Source organism: Mycteria americana, chromosome 3, assembly GCF_035582795.1.
Source record: "Mycteria americana isolate JAX WOST 10 ecotype Jacksonville Zoo and Gardens chromosome 3, USCA_MyAme_1.0, whole genome shotgun sequence".
In the NCBI taxonomy this organism is placed as follows: domain Eukaryota; kingdom Metazoa; phylum Chordata; class Aves; order Ciconiiformes; family Ciconiidae; genus Mycteria; species Mycteria americana.
In genome coordinates this window covers 336562-351195 of record NC_134367.1, presented here as the reverse complement: position 1 = coordinate 351195, position 14634 = coordinate 336562, and the positions used below count along the sequence as shown (strand labels likewise).

The 14634-nt window shown below is 71.2% G+C and overlaps 3 protein-coding genes across 5 annotated transcripts; 2 read left to right on the top strand and 1 right to left on the bottom strand.

Moving 5' to 3' along the window:
* Positions 1–250: 250 nt before the first annotated feature.
* On the top strand, positions 251–2697 carry DNAJC5G (DnaJ heat shock protein family (Hsp40) member C5 gamma). Its single transcript, XM_075497545.1, has 4 exons — positions 251–480; positions 847–1060; positions 1187–1340; positions 1940–2697. The coding sequence occupies exons 1-4, from the start codon at positions 368–370 to the stop codon at positions 2020–2022; spliced, it is 564 nt and encodes a 187-aa protein (XP_075353660.1). The 5' UTR covers positions 251–367; the 3' UTR covers positions 2023–2697.
* A 1445-nt stretch (positions 2698–4142) lies between these two features.
* On the top strand, positions 4143–7503 carry TRIM54 (tripartite motif containing 54). 3 transcript variants are annotated; one of them, XM_075497542.1, is made up of 10 exons: positions 4149–4531; positions 4837–5009; positions 5215–5386; positions 5489–5584; positions 5692–5925; positions 6098–6120; positions 6277–6401; positions 6738–6839; positions 7083–7121; positions 7357–7503. In XM_075497542.1, exons 1-10 carry the CDS (start codon positions 4364–4366, stop codon positions 7365–7367), a joined length of 1143 nt encoding a protein of 380 aa, XP_075353657.1. In that variant the 5' UTR covers positions 4149–4363; the 3' UTR covers positions 7368–7503. The 3 variants fall into 3 exon arrangements, 2 of the variants coding, with proteins under 2 accessions (XP_075353656.1, XP_075353657.1); XM_075497541.1 differs by having other exon boundaries at positions 4145–4531; positions 5215–5584; XR_012775087.1 differs by lacking the exons at positions 7083–7121; positions 7357–7503 and having other exon boundaries at positions 4143–4531; positions 6251–6401.
* Positions 7504–12232: 4729 nt separating this feature from the next.
* Positions 12233–12834, bottom strand: UCN (urocortin). The gene is made up of 2 exons (XM_075497205.1): positions 12808–12834; positions 12233–12556 (listed from the first exon to the last, which is right to left on the bottom strand). Exon 2 carries the CDS (start codon positions 12536–12538, stop codon positions 12233–12235), a length of 306 nt encoding a protein of 101 aa, XP_075353320.1. The 5' UTR covers positions 12539–12556; positions 12808–12834.
* Positions 12835–14634: the final 1800 nt, after the last annotated feature.

Below are 14634 nucleotides of genomic sequence, written 5' to 3'. Positions count from 1 at the left end.
GCCCACGCGCGGGGGCGCCACCGCCTGCGGGGGCTGTCACGGGCGGTGCCGCGGGGGTGTCGCCCGGACTGGCGGTGCTGGGGTGGGCGAGCGGGCGTCGCCGAGCGCGCGGGCTGGGCGGTGGGGTGTCGCCGTGCGCGGGGGCGACCGGGCCGGGCCGGGCTGTGCGGGGCCGTGCCCGGCTCCCACCGCTCCCGGGGGCTGCGCGGCCGCCGCGGGGAGAGGCCGGGGCCGGGTCCGAGGCGCGCGGAGCCCGCGGGGCCGGCGCCTGCGCAGAGCGGCGGCGGGCGCGGGCGGAAGCGGCGGCGGGCGCGGGGCCGGGCCGGTCGGTGCCGCCGTCCCCCTCCGTCCGCGGGGCGCGGGCGCCATGGCGGAGCCCGGGCGGCCGCAGCGGAAGCTGTCCCGGGCCGGGGAGAGCCTCTACCGCGTCCTGGGCCTGCAGAAGGGCAGCTCCCCCGAGGAGATCAAGAAGGCCTACCGGTACGGCGGGCCCGGCCCGGCCCGGGGGCCGAGGCGGTGCGAGCCGGGAGGGCCGGCCCGGGGCCGAGGCGGTGCGGGGACCGTCCGGGCGGGGGGGGAGGGGGGGGGCCGGCATGGGGTTCAGGCGGTGCAGGCTGGGGGGTGGCCGGCCCGGGGCCTGTCCGGGGACGAGGCGGTGCGGGGACCGGGGGGGGGGGCGAGGCCGGGGACGAGGCAGTGCGGGCCGGCGGGGCCCGTCCCGGGGGTGAGGCCGGGGAGGTCGACCCCGGAGCCAGGCGTGCGGGGACCGTCCAGGCGGTGAGGCCGGGGGGGCCAGTCCCGGGGGGGCCAGGCGTGCGGGCCTGCCCTATCTGCAGTGCCCCGCAGGAAGCTGGCACTCAAGTACCACCCGGACAAGAACCCCGATGACCCGGCGGCAGCCGAGCGCTTCAAGGAGATCAACAGCGCCCACGCCACGCTGAGCGACGAGGACAAGCGCCGCCTCTATGACCAGTACGGCTCCCTGGGGCTCTACGTGGCCGAGCAGTTTGGTGACGATGCCGTCAAGCACTACTTCCTCATGTCCAAGTGGTGGTTCCAGGTGAGCCCTGCCCCGCCGCCATGGCCCGTCCTCCGTGCGGGGTGTTGCCGGGGCTGCCGTGACAGGGGCCTGGCTGCTGGCGGGGCTCGGGTGGTCTCACAGGGGCTGCTGTCCCCTCCTCTGCAGGCTCTGGCTTTGTGCTGTGGTGCTCTCACCTGCTGCTGCTGCTGCTGTTGCTGCTTCTTCTGCTGCGGGACGTGTTGTGTGCCGAAGGAGGATGAGTCCTACAAGTACGTCGACCCCAAGGACCTGGAGGCGCAGATGTGCGCGGAGGACAGTGGTGAGTTGGGCCGTCTCCGTCTGTCTCGAGCCCCAGCGGCTGGGACTGCCTCATTTTGTCTTGTGTGGGGCTCTGGGGGGGGCTCCCCCCATCTCATCTTGGGTGTGGGTCGGAGCTCTGGCTTGAGGCTCGGATCTGACTTGGCCACATCTCTTGCTTACCAGCCAGCCCTCGGTGTTTTCTGTTCAGACCAGGGCTGCTGACAGCAGTCAAGGGAACCACCGCACAGGCCGTGGGGATGCCTTCTCCTTCCTTGTTTTCCCCGGGCAAGGGCTCCCTGAAGCCCCTGCAAGGGTCTGCGGCCGAGAGACGCTTGGGCTCGTGCCCTCCTGGGAAGGGACATGGGGAGAGCAGCCGTGCTCCCGGCTGGCTTTGTTCCCTGGGCATTGGCCATACTGGTGTCTACGGGGACCGCCCCTGAGTCACTTCTGCAGGTTTCTGTGGGGTGAGGGGCACTGCTGCATGGCTGCGCGCTGGCTAGAGGTTTGGGAGCCTTGGCCTTTGGGAGCCTTCGTGAGGATGTTGGGAGGTCCCAGGTCCCTGCTCGCTGGCACCACGAGATGGGGCTGAGCCGCTGATCTGCAGCTCTTCTTTTCCAGATCCGCAGATACCCGTTGTGGCGCAGCCCCCACCAGCCAGCGCAGAGCCCTCGCCAGCCGTCAGCACCAGGACCGATGCCTGAGGCTGGCATCGGTCCCACCGGCTCCCCCAGGACTCCGGGCAGGGATCCTCCTTTGGGACTCTCACTTTCCGGGACCCCAGTCACGCCACCCGGGGTGGCTCTCCCGCCTCGGGGTGGCTAGAATCTCAGGTTAATTTGGCCAGCATCAACTCGGAGGCTCTTCGGCCCCTGCTCGAGCTCCAGGGCAACGCCCCTGTCTCCCAGCACTGGTAGTGGAGGTGGCCTGGAGCCCGTGCTGCTGTGCCCCATCCCCAGTGCCTCGCCTGCTGCTGTGCCCCCGCCCGGCCCAGGGCACCGGCAGCCGGCCCCAGCAGCCACAAGCGGAGACCTCTCCGGGCCAGGCTCCGTAGCTTATGAGAGGTAGCCAAACGCATCCGAGACCGTTAGCACTGTAACCTCTGGGGCTGGGCTGAGCCCACTACCCACCCTCACAGGGACCCTCCTGATGGATGCTGGGTGCCAAATGCTGCTTGTGAGGTTGGGGTGCTGCCTTCTGTACCCCCTTCCTCTCTGCCCTGCCACAGCCCCGGGGCACTGGCTGCACCCCATGCTCGCTGCTGCTGGCAGATTCCCTGCAGGGCTGGGCCCAGGACAGGCACTTTCCTTGGGTTTGTATATGTTTTATGGGCACCCTTAAAGGATGACAGGAGGGGAGCACGTTTCTGTGTGGTCTCTGTCTTGTCAGGGGCTGCCTGAACGCTCTGCAGCGGGATGTGTCTCTGCCTGGCCCTGCCCTGTGCTGCGCGGGGCTGTGGCCGTGGGTCCCACAACGGGGGTGGGCTGAGCCGGCATGTGGAGTAGGCAGGTTGTGTCCCAAGCGCTGCTTGGCGGGGTGCTTTCTCGCAGGGGTGAACGCCGCTCTGTCTCCTGTCACCTTCCTGGGTCGGCTCTGCGTCCCCCAGCCAGTGCTGGCTCCCACGGGGCTTGCTTCCCCCCCCTCCCCGCTGCTGCAGCGCGTAGGGCAGCAGCAACCTGGCCAGGCACCCTGGTCCTGCTGGGGCGTTTGCAGGGACTGTCCCCGCTCCTCCCGCTGCTGACGTGCTGTGCGGTGCCGTCCCCGTCTCCCTGCAGCCCCGTGGGGATGGCCACCCCGGGCAGGAGCGGCGGTGCGCCTCGGGCCGGCCCGGCTGCCGGGACCAGGTCCCCTGGCCCTGGGGCTCTTTCCACTGCGTGTGCCAGCTGGTGGCTCGGTGCGTGTGTCCTGCCGTGCTGTGCCACCCGGAGTCCCGCTCCCGGCTCGGGCAGGGCCACCCGCTCCTGCCCTGCTCTCTCGGGAGCTGTGGCCCTGCGGAGGGGCAGGGCTGGACAGTGCCGCCCCATCCCAGGGGGGCTCGGGGCAAGGGGGACGGGGCGAGCCCTTGGCCTTTCACTCCCACTCCCCCCAGCCAGCAGCCTCTGCCCGCAGCTGCACGGGCTCTGTCTCACCCCCTAAATATAGCCAGAGTGTCAGGGCGAGCGGCGGGATGGGGATGTTCCTGGCGCTGTCCCTGCTGGGCACCCTTCCACGCTGCTGTTCGGGGCGCTGGCGCTGGACAGGGTCCGTGGGGCCTGGGGGACCCCAGCCTGCCCTCTGCCCCGCTGCCTGCGGGGAAGAGACTGGCAGCTCTGCCCTCCCCGGGCCCTGCTCCCTGCCTGCTGCTGTGCACCCCATGCCGGCCTGCCCCGGCCACCCAAGGGCCGGCGGGACAGGGCCACAGCCCCTCGTCCTCCCCGGGCAGGAGGTGGCGGGGGAGCCCCCGGGGAGCAGCGCTGCTCGTCCCGAGGAGCGGGGCTCTGCCCAGGCCGAGGGCTCAGGGCCGGGTTGGGTTGGGCTGGGACGGGCCCGGTGGGGAGGTCTGCCCGGGGGGGGGGCAACGTGCGGCTCGGCCCCCGCTGCGGAGGCCGCCCGGGCTGTCGGTCTCTGGGGTCAGCCGGTGCCGCGGGTCAGCCGGTGCCGGGGGGTCAGCCGGTCCCCGGGGTCAGCCGGTCCCCGGGGGTGAGCCGGTCCCCCCGGGTCAGCCGGTCCCCGGGGTCAGCCGGTGCCGGTGGGTCAGCCGGTCCCCGGGGGTGAGCCGGTCCCCCCGGGTCAGCCGGTCCCCGGGGTCGGCCGGTGCCGGTGGGTCAGCCGGTCCCCCCGGGGTCGGCCGGGCGCGCCGGTGGGGCCCCGCCGCCGCGCCGTGACTCAGTGTCACCCGACGCCGCCGACAGCTGCGGCGGCCCCGGCGGGGCGGGGGCGGCTAAAATTAGCGCCGCGCTCAGCGGGGCCGGGGCCGGGGCAGAGCGGGCACCGGGCTGCCGGGGCCGGAGCCGGAGCGGGGCCGTGGTGGACAGAGCCGGGCCGGGTCGGGCCGGGACCGCGGCGATGAACTTCGCGGTGGGGCTGAAGCCGCTGCTGGCGGAGGCGCGGAGCATGGAGAGCCTGGAGAAGCAGCTCATCTGCCCCATCTGCCTGGAGATGTTCACCAAGCCCGTGGTCATCCTGCCCTGCCAGCACAACCTCTGCCGCAAGTGCGCCAACGACGTCTTCCAGGTGCGCTCGGGGCGGCCCCGGCCCCGGCCCCGGCCCCGGCCCCGGCCCCGGAACGAGCCGCCGGGACCGCCGCTCGGCGCCGCTCCCGGCCCGGCGGGGACGGCTCGGTCGCGTCGGTGGGCGGGGGTCCGTGCCCGTGCCCGTGCCCGTGCCCGCGCGGGGGATGCGGCGCACACGGCCGGGAGGGGCCGGGCCCCGCGGGGTCTTGGTCGCGGCGGCAGAGCCTGGGGCGGAGGCTGCCGCGGGGGTGCGGGGGGCTGCGGGGGGGTGCCGCGGCCCTGACCCGCCGCCCCGCCGCCCCCCAGGCCTCCAACCCGCTGTGGCAGTCGCGGGGCTCCAGCGCGGTGCCGTCGGGCGGCCGGTTCCGGTGCCCGTCGTGCCGCCACGAGGTGGTGCTGGACCGGCACGGGGTGTACGGGCTGCAGCGGAACCTGCTGGTGGAGAACATCATCGACATCTACAAGCAGGAGTCGGCCAGGTGCGGGGAGCCCACGGGGGCACTGGGGACCCCTCCGGGGAGCCAGCCCCGTGGGCGAAAGGGAGCCCGTGGGGGGGCTGCAGGCACAGGGCTGGGGGCGGGAGCACACCCGCAGCGTGGGGGGTGACGGGGCCCGCGCGGGGCCGGGGGTGTCCCTGGGGGCCGGGGACCACGGTGGGCATCGGTGCCTGGCCCCCGCCCGCAGGCCCCTGCACGCCAAGGCCGAGCAGCACCTCATGTGCGAGGAGCACGAGGACGAGCGGATCAACATCTACTGCCTGCGCTGCGAGGCACCCACCTGCTCCCTCTGCAAGGTCTTCGGGGCGCACAAGGACTGCGAGGTCGCGCCGCTGCCCGCCGTCTACCAGCGCCAGAAGGTGGGTGGCCCTGGGGGGGCTGGCGAGGGGCCTGGGGGCTGCCCGCCCAGCCGACCCTCACGCCCTTCCCGTCCTGTCCCATCCCGTCCCGTCCTGTCCCAGAGCGAGCTCAGCGATGGTATTGCCATGCTGGTGGCGGGGAACGACCGCATCCAGGCCATCATCACCCAGATGGAGGAGATCTGCCGCACCATCGAGGTGAGGGGCGAGGGGGCGTCCCTGGGTACCGCGTACAGCCCTGGGGCCATGCCCGTGGTGCGGACATGGCGGGACCAGGGCAGCTCCTGAGCCCCGCGGTCCTGCAGGAGAATGGCCGGCGGCAGAAGCAGCACCTGGGGCTGCGCTTCGACTCACTGTACAGCATCCTGGAGGAGCGGAAGAAGGAGCTGCTGCAGAGCATCGCGCGGGAGCAGGAGACAAAGGTGCAGCGTGTGCGGGGCCTCATCCGCCAGTACGGCGACCACCTGGAGGCCTCCTCCAAGCTGGTGGAGTCGGCTATCCAGGCCATGGAGGAGCCCCAGATGGCCGTGTACCTGCAGGTCTGTGTGGGCGGGGGCCGCGGGGTGCAGGGGGCCGGGACCCTCCGAGGGGGCTGGGGCTGCCCCGCAGGGCTGTGCTGGGGTGGGGCTGTGGCAGGGGTGATGTCTGGCTCCTGGGGTCCCAGGTCCCATTGCTCCAGGGAGACACTGACTCCCCCGCTTTCCTCCACAGCACTCCAAGGAGCTCCTGAAAAAGTGAGTGGGGCCGGGGGGCACAGGGCTGGGGGCACAGGGGGCGGTGGCAGGGTGGGGCGCGCGGCTGTGGCTGGCCCTGCCGGGCCATGGCTGGGGGCGCGGGGGCCCCGTGAGCGTTGGACCCCGGCAGCTCCCAGGGGTCTGCCTGCCCTGCAGAATCACGGACATGTCCAAGGTGTCGATGAGCAGCCGCCCGGAGCCTGGCTACGAGAACATGGACCACTTCTCCATCAACGTGGACTATGTGGCAGAGATGCTGAGGACCATCGAGTTCCAGACAGGTGCCAGTGCCGGGACAAGTGCTGCCGTGCCCGGGGCGCGCGTGGGACTGCCTGGGGCACCCAGCCCTCGACGGGCAGAGCCCACCACTACCTCGTGCCCTGCATGGGAATGCATCCCCTCGTGCACAGGAATGGGGATGTGTGGCCCCTCAGCACTGCCCAGGGACTCTGCGGGGTCAGGCCTGCCCCCTGCCCCTTCCAGGCTCGTGGGCTGCTGTGTCCCACGCCGGGGCCAGGCTCCCGTGCTGAGCTGGTCACGTCCCTCCTGGGCTGTCCCCAGGCTGCCCACACCGCGGGGAGGGAGGGCCCTAGCTGACCTGTCCCCCTGCCCCGCAGAGCCGCTGGGCGAGGATGAGGCGGATGGACCCGGGGACGGCAGCGAGGCTGCAGGAGATGAGGACCGGCTGGACAGCCTGGAGGTGCCCGAAGCCGTGGAGGGTGAGTCCCCGCCGTGCCATGCTGTGCAGTGCCATGCCATGCTGTGCTGTGCTGTGCCACGCCTGGCTGCTGTGCTTGGCCCCAAGGCCACGGGGGCAGTTGGGGGCAGTGGGGCCCAGGGGTCTGGGGCTGTGGGGATGTGCCGTGCCATGCCCAGCGCCGTGGCCTGCGTGCAGCTGTGCAGGTCCTGCAGCATGCCGAGGCGTCCCTGTCTCCATCTTGTCACCCGCTTTTCCTCTGCAGATGTGGGGCCGAGGCAGAAGCCGGCGAGCTCTCCCCATGGTGAGACCCTCACTGGGACTGAGGCAGGGGGTGGGGATGGGGACGGGGCCAGGCCATGGGGTGCCGTGGGGCAGAGGAGGCACCTCCTGGGGACAGACGGGATGGGGATGGGGTTGCTGGATGGGGGTTCACACCTTGGGGCACCCCAGGCCGTCCCTGTCTCCCTGCCTGCAGGGGCTGGGGCGGGGGTCCCGGGGTCCCCCCCGCGTGGTGCTGAGGCCAGTTTCCCGCACAGGTCAGCACTGAGCTGGCGCCGTGGGGCAGCGTTGGCACCTGCTGGCTCATTGCTGTCCCTGGCACCCCTCGGCGAGCTCCAGCCCTGTCGCTGTAATTCCCCAAATGCCAGAGCTGCCTCTCTCCACCATTAAACCGTGTGTGAGGACATCGTCTCCGGTGTGGTGTGTGGGCCGGGGTGGGCACGGGGGCTGCCCCCCACAGAGCTCCACACCGGCTCCATGGGGGCCAGCCCGGGCGCAGCCTCTGCCCCATTGAGCTGGGCCCCAGCCCCACCACCCCAGCGATGCCCCCAGGTCCCCACCCAAGGGGCTGCGTCCCCGGGGGGCTCCAGCTCACCTCGGCTCCAGCAGCCCAGGGTGGGATTGCGACCGGGAGCTTTGCACCTCGGACCCTGCAAGTGGGGCTCTGCCCCCCTGCCTGCAGCCCCTGCCTGGGGGTGAGGAACCGCATTGGGGCCCCCCAGCCCCACCAGCCCCCCCGCTGGGCTGGATGCTGTCTCGGCAGCACCGTCCCCTGGGTGCTCCGAGCAAACAGCGCTGAGATGAGCTGGCTGAGTACACAGCCGGGAGCGCCACGATCAGCGCCGGGCTGGGGCCCGTGCTCCCTGCCCCGCCGGCCGGGCCCCCGGGAGGGCTGCGGCAGCACCGGCTGCGTCACCCGCCTTGTCCCGCGCCACTGTGCCGTCACGGCTGATGTAGCAGATGATGCACATGGCGAGGGGCTCCTCGTGGGGCCAAGGCTGGAGATGAGGCACTACAGGGTGTCCCCGGCTGCCACCCCCCATCCCTGCCGGGGCGCAGCAAGGGCTGGGACCCCCAGTACCCAGCAGAGCTGGGCACCCCACAGCAAGCCTGGGGCCCACCAAGCTGGCCAGGGGCTGGCGTGCAGGATCCCCGAGGACGGGCGAGGACAGGCCCGTGGCAGTGGGGGAAGTGAAACACCAGCGTGTGGCAGGTCCCGGTGAACCCAGGGCTGGGACAGCAGCTTGGCCCCAGTGGGGTGCCCGGGAGGGTGGGGGTGCCCCGGCAGCCAAGGAGACCCTGGTGCCTGGGCTGTGCCAGCAGGACCCTTCCCCTGCTGCCGGCTGGTTCCTGGCCCGGTCTGGGTCCCTGGGACACCGACACCCGGCCGGGCAGGGGACGCAGCCAGGACAGGAGCTGGACTTGTGCAGCCGGGGGAGAGGAGACCTCCTCAGCTGCCTCCTGGGGTGCAGGGAGCTGGAGCTGGACCCCCCTGGGGCACAGGGACAGCACAGGAGCTGATGAGACAAGATGAGACAGAGGAAATTCCCATCAGATACCAGGAAAAACTCCTTCTCCCAAGAGCACCACAACCCTTAAAATGGGGCTGGGGAGTCCAGAGCAGCTCCAGCCATCCCCCAGCATGGACCCTGCTTGGGGAAGGGAGGTAGGCGAGAGGGACCGATGCTGGAGCTGAGCCCACCATGGGACATGGCAGCACACATCCCCCATGGGACATGGCCTAGCACAGCTCCCTCCTCGTGGCCCGTGCTGAATCACTCCAGCTGTAGATGTGGGCTCCGGCTGCACGGCTGCCAGGGGCTCTGCCTGCCCGGGGCAGGACGTTGCCTTTGTCCTTGCAAGGTCCCTGCTTGGCCCCTTCCTCCAGCCTTGCTCGGTTCCACTGGTGGCAGCTCTGCCCCCAAGCAGAGTGACTGGTCCCCGCAGATTTGGTATTACCTGCAAATCCGAGCAAGGGACTCCAGCGCCAGCCCCCGGCAGAGAGAGGCTCCCCGAGCCGTCCACTGCACCCTGTGGGCCACTTGCCCACCTGTGTCCACCCGCCAGACCCCATGTCCCAGCCCTGGCTGGGGATGGGCTAAGGGACGTCTCTGCCCTCCCGCATCCCTGAGCTGTTGCTCATGGCAGACGCAATGCGGCTGGGGGGTGCAATCGACCCTGCAGCCCAGCCTGGCTGCTCCCAGTCACTGTCTGCTCCTTCACATGCCGGAAATGCGCCCCGGGAGGGCTCGTGTGGTCCCTGGGGACCGAGGTGAGGCTGGGTGGCCTCTCCATCCCTGCACCGGCTGTTTGGGGCCATTTGGGGATGCAACATTTGCCTTTCTCCACCCCTCAGGGATGTCCCCCTGTGCCCACCACCTTCCAGAGATGACAGAGGGGGGCTCACAGGGACCTTGGTGGCCCCTGGGCACCCTTGGGTGCCACCCCTGGGGGTTGAGGTGTCTCAGGAGAGCCCCAGCTTGGTTCTCCTCTATTTCAGGTAGTTTTCTTCCTTGAGCCCTGTCTCCAGGTGCTTGTCACCCATCTCTGCCCTCGCCAGCCCCAGCCTGTCCCTTGGGCAGCCCCCGACTGCCCGGGGTGGGGTGGACACTCTCCTTGACCTTGTACACTCCAGCCCCGTCTGGTCTCCGGCTGCCTGACGCCCTCCCTGCACATCCAGGCAAGGTTTTAAAATTCCTCCTTTGTTGTCTGTCCCCCCTTGCTTGTTCGTGGCCCCCCCCCCCCGTGCTGGCTCTCCACCATGGGTTCCCAGCCTCTCCAGACCAACCCCCTGGTATGTCCATGTCTCTCCCTGCTCCTGGTGGGCGGCTCTGCTGCGCATCCCTGCGGGCACCGACCGGGGAGACGGTGGGTGCTCCGAGAGTTACTGCACCGCTCTGGGGTTCCCATCCTGAGCTGAACCTGTTGAGGGATGTGAAGGGCAACAGCAACAAAAAAACCTCTCTGTGGTGAGCTGGAGCAGCGGCAGGAACATGCCCTCCCGGCAGAGGTGGCCAGCGGTACCCGGGGCTGTGGGGGACGAGCACTGGCAGCTGGGAAAGGGAAGGAGCCCTCCCCTCCACGCAGCGTGGGGAAGTCATGGATGCAGAGCCCTGGCCAGGTCAGGGCTCCCTGGTGCGAGGAGGATGTGACCTCTGGAGTCCAGGGAAGGGCCACAGCAATGCTGAAGGGACTGGAGCATCTGCTGCGTGAGGAGAAGCTGGGACTGCTCAGCCTGGAGCAGAGAAGGCTCAGGGGGATTGAATCCATGTGTATACCTGCCTGATGGGAGGGAAGGAAGATGGAGCCAGGCTCTTCCCAGTGGTGCCCAGTGACAGGACCGGAGGCAATGAGCACAAAGTGGACCACAGGAGATTCCATTGAAACTTTTTTCCAAAGTTGGGGTTTTTTTCTCCCCCCCCCCCCTTTTTTACGGTGAGGCTGATCAAACAGGCTGCCTGGAACAGGCTGCCCAGAGAGGCTGTGGCCCCTCCAGCTGTGAAGTTACCCACGGAATCACTGAGGGGCAAAAGGCCTCTGGATCTCCCCAGTCCCAGCCCCTGCTCAGGCAGGGTCAGCTGGAGCAGGTTGCCCAGGTCCTTGTCCGGTCCGGTTTTGAATATCTTCAAGGAGGGAGGTGCTCTGGGGAACCTGTTCCAGTATGGTCTTTCTTCCCAGCACAGTATTCCAGTTCCAGGTTTCTCATGCCCAGATGGAATTTCCTCTTTCAAAGCCCGGATGGCCACGGCCTTGAGCAACCAGCTCAGGCTGCCCCTGCCCTGAGCAGGGGGTTGGAGTGGGAACCCTCCCTAGACCCCTTCCACCCTCAGCCATCCTGTGACCACTCTTGAGCTCATCCTCCAAGGCATCCCGACTTTCCTCAGCTCCTTCGTCCTTCGGAGCTGCCTCCTGCCAGACCCCACCTACCAGGTCACTGAAGTTGGCTCACTTGAAGTGCAGGGGCTGCACCCTGCTGCGGCCGTTCCTGCCTGCCCCCCCGGGTGCTGACCCCCACTGCCTCACGGCTGCTGCCATCACATCCCCAGGCACCCTCCAGAAACCTCCTTCACTGCTCCAGTCCTGCTGTGCTGCCCCTCTAGCAGGTATCAGGGAGGTTATCATGGAACCATCGAATCATCAAATGGTTTGGGTGGGAAGGGACCTTTAAAGGTCACCTAGTCCAACCCCCCCTGCAACGAGCAGGGACATCTTCAACCAGAGCAGGTTGAAGGCCCCTGTGAGGACCCGGGCCACCCATGAGGAGGCTGAACCTCCCCCAGCTGCCTCAGGAAGGCTTCATCCATGTCCTCCTCTTGATCAGGGATCTGAAGTGCGCCCCACCACGGTGTCCGTCTCCCTTGCCCTCTGCTGCAGTCCTGACCCGCCAGCACTCAGCAGCACCGTGTGTCCCACAGAGGAGCCCCCTCCCCACCCTGGTGCTCCCGCACGGGACGGCCGTGCCCCTCCTGAAGCGCCTGTATCCACCCCACAGCCCCCCGCCCCACGAGCCGTCCCACCCTGTTGCAGTGCTCTGACAGCAGCTCCGGGGGATTGCCACACGCAGAGCTCTGGTCCCCCCCCACTCACGTCCCTGGCTGCCCACGTGCGAGTGGGTGCAGCACCTCTTTGCCCTGCTCGTTGGTGGTGAGGAACCCGCTGTTCCATCACTCCGTGCCCTTCGCTTCACCACACCCGCGGCTGCCTCGCCTCAGGGGCTGGGAGCTCCTACCAGAGCACGGTTCGTCCCCCTCCCAGGGACACACGCAGCCCCGTCCCCAGGCCCGTGTGCTCGCTGCTGCCCGCCCAGCCCCGTCCCAGCCCGGCTCAGCCCGTCCCCCCGTTCCCGGCGAGCCCGGCCCCCGGCCCCGCGCAGCCCCGGCCGCCCCCGCCCCGCACTCGCTCACGCCTCGGGTTTCCACCACGTTTTATTACAAAATCCGTGCGGGCCCGTGCCGCGGCCGGTACCGCGCCCGCCTGCCCCAGCGCCGAGCATGAGGCGGGTGCAGCAGGCGCAGCCTGGTGCCGGTGCCGGTGCCGGTGCGTTTGCCGGTGCAGCACCGAGCGGCCCATGGCGTGCAGGCTGAGGCGGTGGCCGGACCTCGGCGCAGCCCCGGGGGGGGCCCGGGACGGCGCTCAGCGCCCTACGGCGTCGAGGATGAGGCGGTTGCTGTCGGCGCGGGCGCGCTGGCTCTGGGCGCGGGCGAGCAGCAGGAGGTGCCGCAGGAGGTGGAAGGTGAGGTCGATGGAGAGCGGCGGCTCGTCCCGCCGCGCCCGCCACGGCTCCGGGGGCGGCGGCGCCAGCGGCGGCCAGAGCGGGCGGCCCCGCGCCTCGGCCTCGGCCGCGGCCGCCGGGACGGAGCCGTCGGGGCGCGCAGGGCGGGCGGCGGCGGGCTGCGGGCGGGCGAGCAGCAGCAGGAGGGTGAGCAGCGCCCGCCGCATCCTCGGCTCCGTCCGCACCTGCGAGGCCCGGGGACTCAGCGCAACGGGGAGAGACCGGGGCGGCTCAGGGGACCGGGGGACCCGAGGGGACCGCGAGAGGGGAGCCGGCAGCGCGGGCACCGGCCCGCCGTGGGGCCGTCCCGGGTGCCGTGCCCTCCCTCCCCGGCCGCCCGCACCGTCCCGTACGCGCTGCCCCCTCCCCGGTGCCCCGCGCCGGCGCCTGCCCGCGGCGCTGCTCCCCCGCCCCGTACCCGTGCACCGCCCCGTACCCGGTGCGCTGTCCCCTGTGCCCTGCCGATGCGCTGGCGGTGGCGCGGAGCGCGATCCGTCCCGCGGGAGCTGAGCCGGCGGCGCGGCCGGTGGTTATATAGGTCCGGGAGCTCGGGCTGACGTCAGCGCCGGGCACGCACCGACCGGCGGGGGGCGGGGGCGGGAGGGCACCGGGACGGCGGCGGGGAGCGGGGTACCCGGCAGCGGGGCTGAGCGCCGGGACGGCGGGGCTGCGGGACGGCGGGGCAGCGGGGCTGGTCGTGCCCCCCCTCGTCTCCGGGGCCGCGACCCCCGTTCCGGTCCGGCGCGCCCACCCGGGGGGGCGCGGCGGGGCCGGTTCCGGCAGGCGCCCCGGGCCGGGAGCCGCCGGGCGTGCTGCCTCCCGGCCCCCCGGCTCGCCCCGCTGCACCTCCCGGCGCTGCCCGCACCCCTCCCGGCCCCGGTCACCGAGCGCCGCCCGGGCCCGGCCCCGGTGCCAGCGGCGCCGCTGTCCGCGGTGCTGAAGGGCCGGGACCCGCCGGGAGAGCGCGGTCCGGGGCTCCGGGACAGGGACCGGCCGGCTGCCCCCGCGGCGGGCAGGGCCCCGGGGCCGGCCCCAGCCCCGTGTGCCGGCGAGCTGCGCCGGGCCGGCGGAGCGGGCTGACCCGCGGCTCCCCTGGGTGGGCCGGGCCCAGCGGTCGCGTCGAGCGGCGACGTCCTGGGCAGGCACCGGGTGCGGCGGCGGGGCCGTCTCGGGAGGGGGGAAACCGCGGCCACCAGCACCCACGGGCACGGGACGGGCACGGGTGGGGCACACACGACCCGGCTGCGGCAGGGCCTGGCGGCACCGTGCCCTGGGCAGAGCTCGCGGTGCCGAGGTCAAAGCGCCGCGTGCACCGGGGCTGGGCGCCGCAGACAGCCCTGAGCGGCAGTGAGGCACCACCAGCCAAATTCTGTGACTCATAGAGCGAAGGCACCGGAGCCGGCAGCGCTGTGCTGCATGCAGGATGTTCCAGCCCGGGGCACCGGCTGCCGCTGCCAAAAGGTGAGGTAGCTGCTGGTGCACCACACCGCTGCCCGCAGACCCCCCTGGCAGCCCTGTGCCTCTGCCCGCGGGCGGAGGGGAACCGAGCTGACACCCGGCACCGATGCTGGTGCAGGTGCCGAGACAGGCCCAGAGCGGGCTCTTTCCACAGGGCTGGCGTTAGGCAGAGCCTGGGGACAGCGGCTCAGCCTGGCCCCTCGCACAGCGTGGCCCACGCTGGGCTGCGCAGGGGTGGTGGGGCACAGCCCTGCCCACAGCGAGGCAGCACACGGTGCTGTGCATCCGTGACGTGGATCCAGCGTGAAGGCTGGCACCTGGCACCACCTCCCTGCGGCTCTGGGGCAGAGCCCTCAGCAGGGCCCAGGCTCAACACCCCCACACCCCCCAGCCCTGGAACCCCCTGCTCTGTGGGGCTGGCTGCTCCCAGGGACAAGTGCCCGGCTTGTGCCATGCTCGCAGCTTGCTCGCTGCCGACACACCAGGGCCATCTGCAAACTCCTGCCATCCGCAGCCTCTGACAAGCAGTGCCCACCCCGTGCGCTGGGGAGAGCCTGGGCCGAGCCCCACAGCCCCGTGCGGTGCCTGAGGCCAGGCCGGGCCCGAAGCCCTGGTGCCATCCACACACAGTCCCATCGTGTGGCCCCAGCCCCACAGCCGAGTGCTGCTCCACAGCGCTGTTGGGTGGCTGCAGCTGCAGCCCCTTCCCGTCCCTCAGGCGCTGAGGGCTGGGCAGCCGGGCGGGCTCTGGGCTTCATCCCCTTCAGGGTGCACTGGGGTCCTGCGCAGGTTTCGGCTCCCCCAT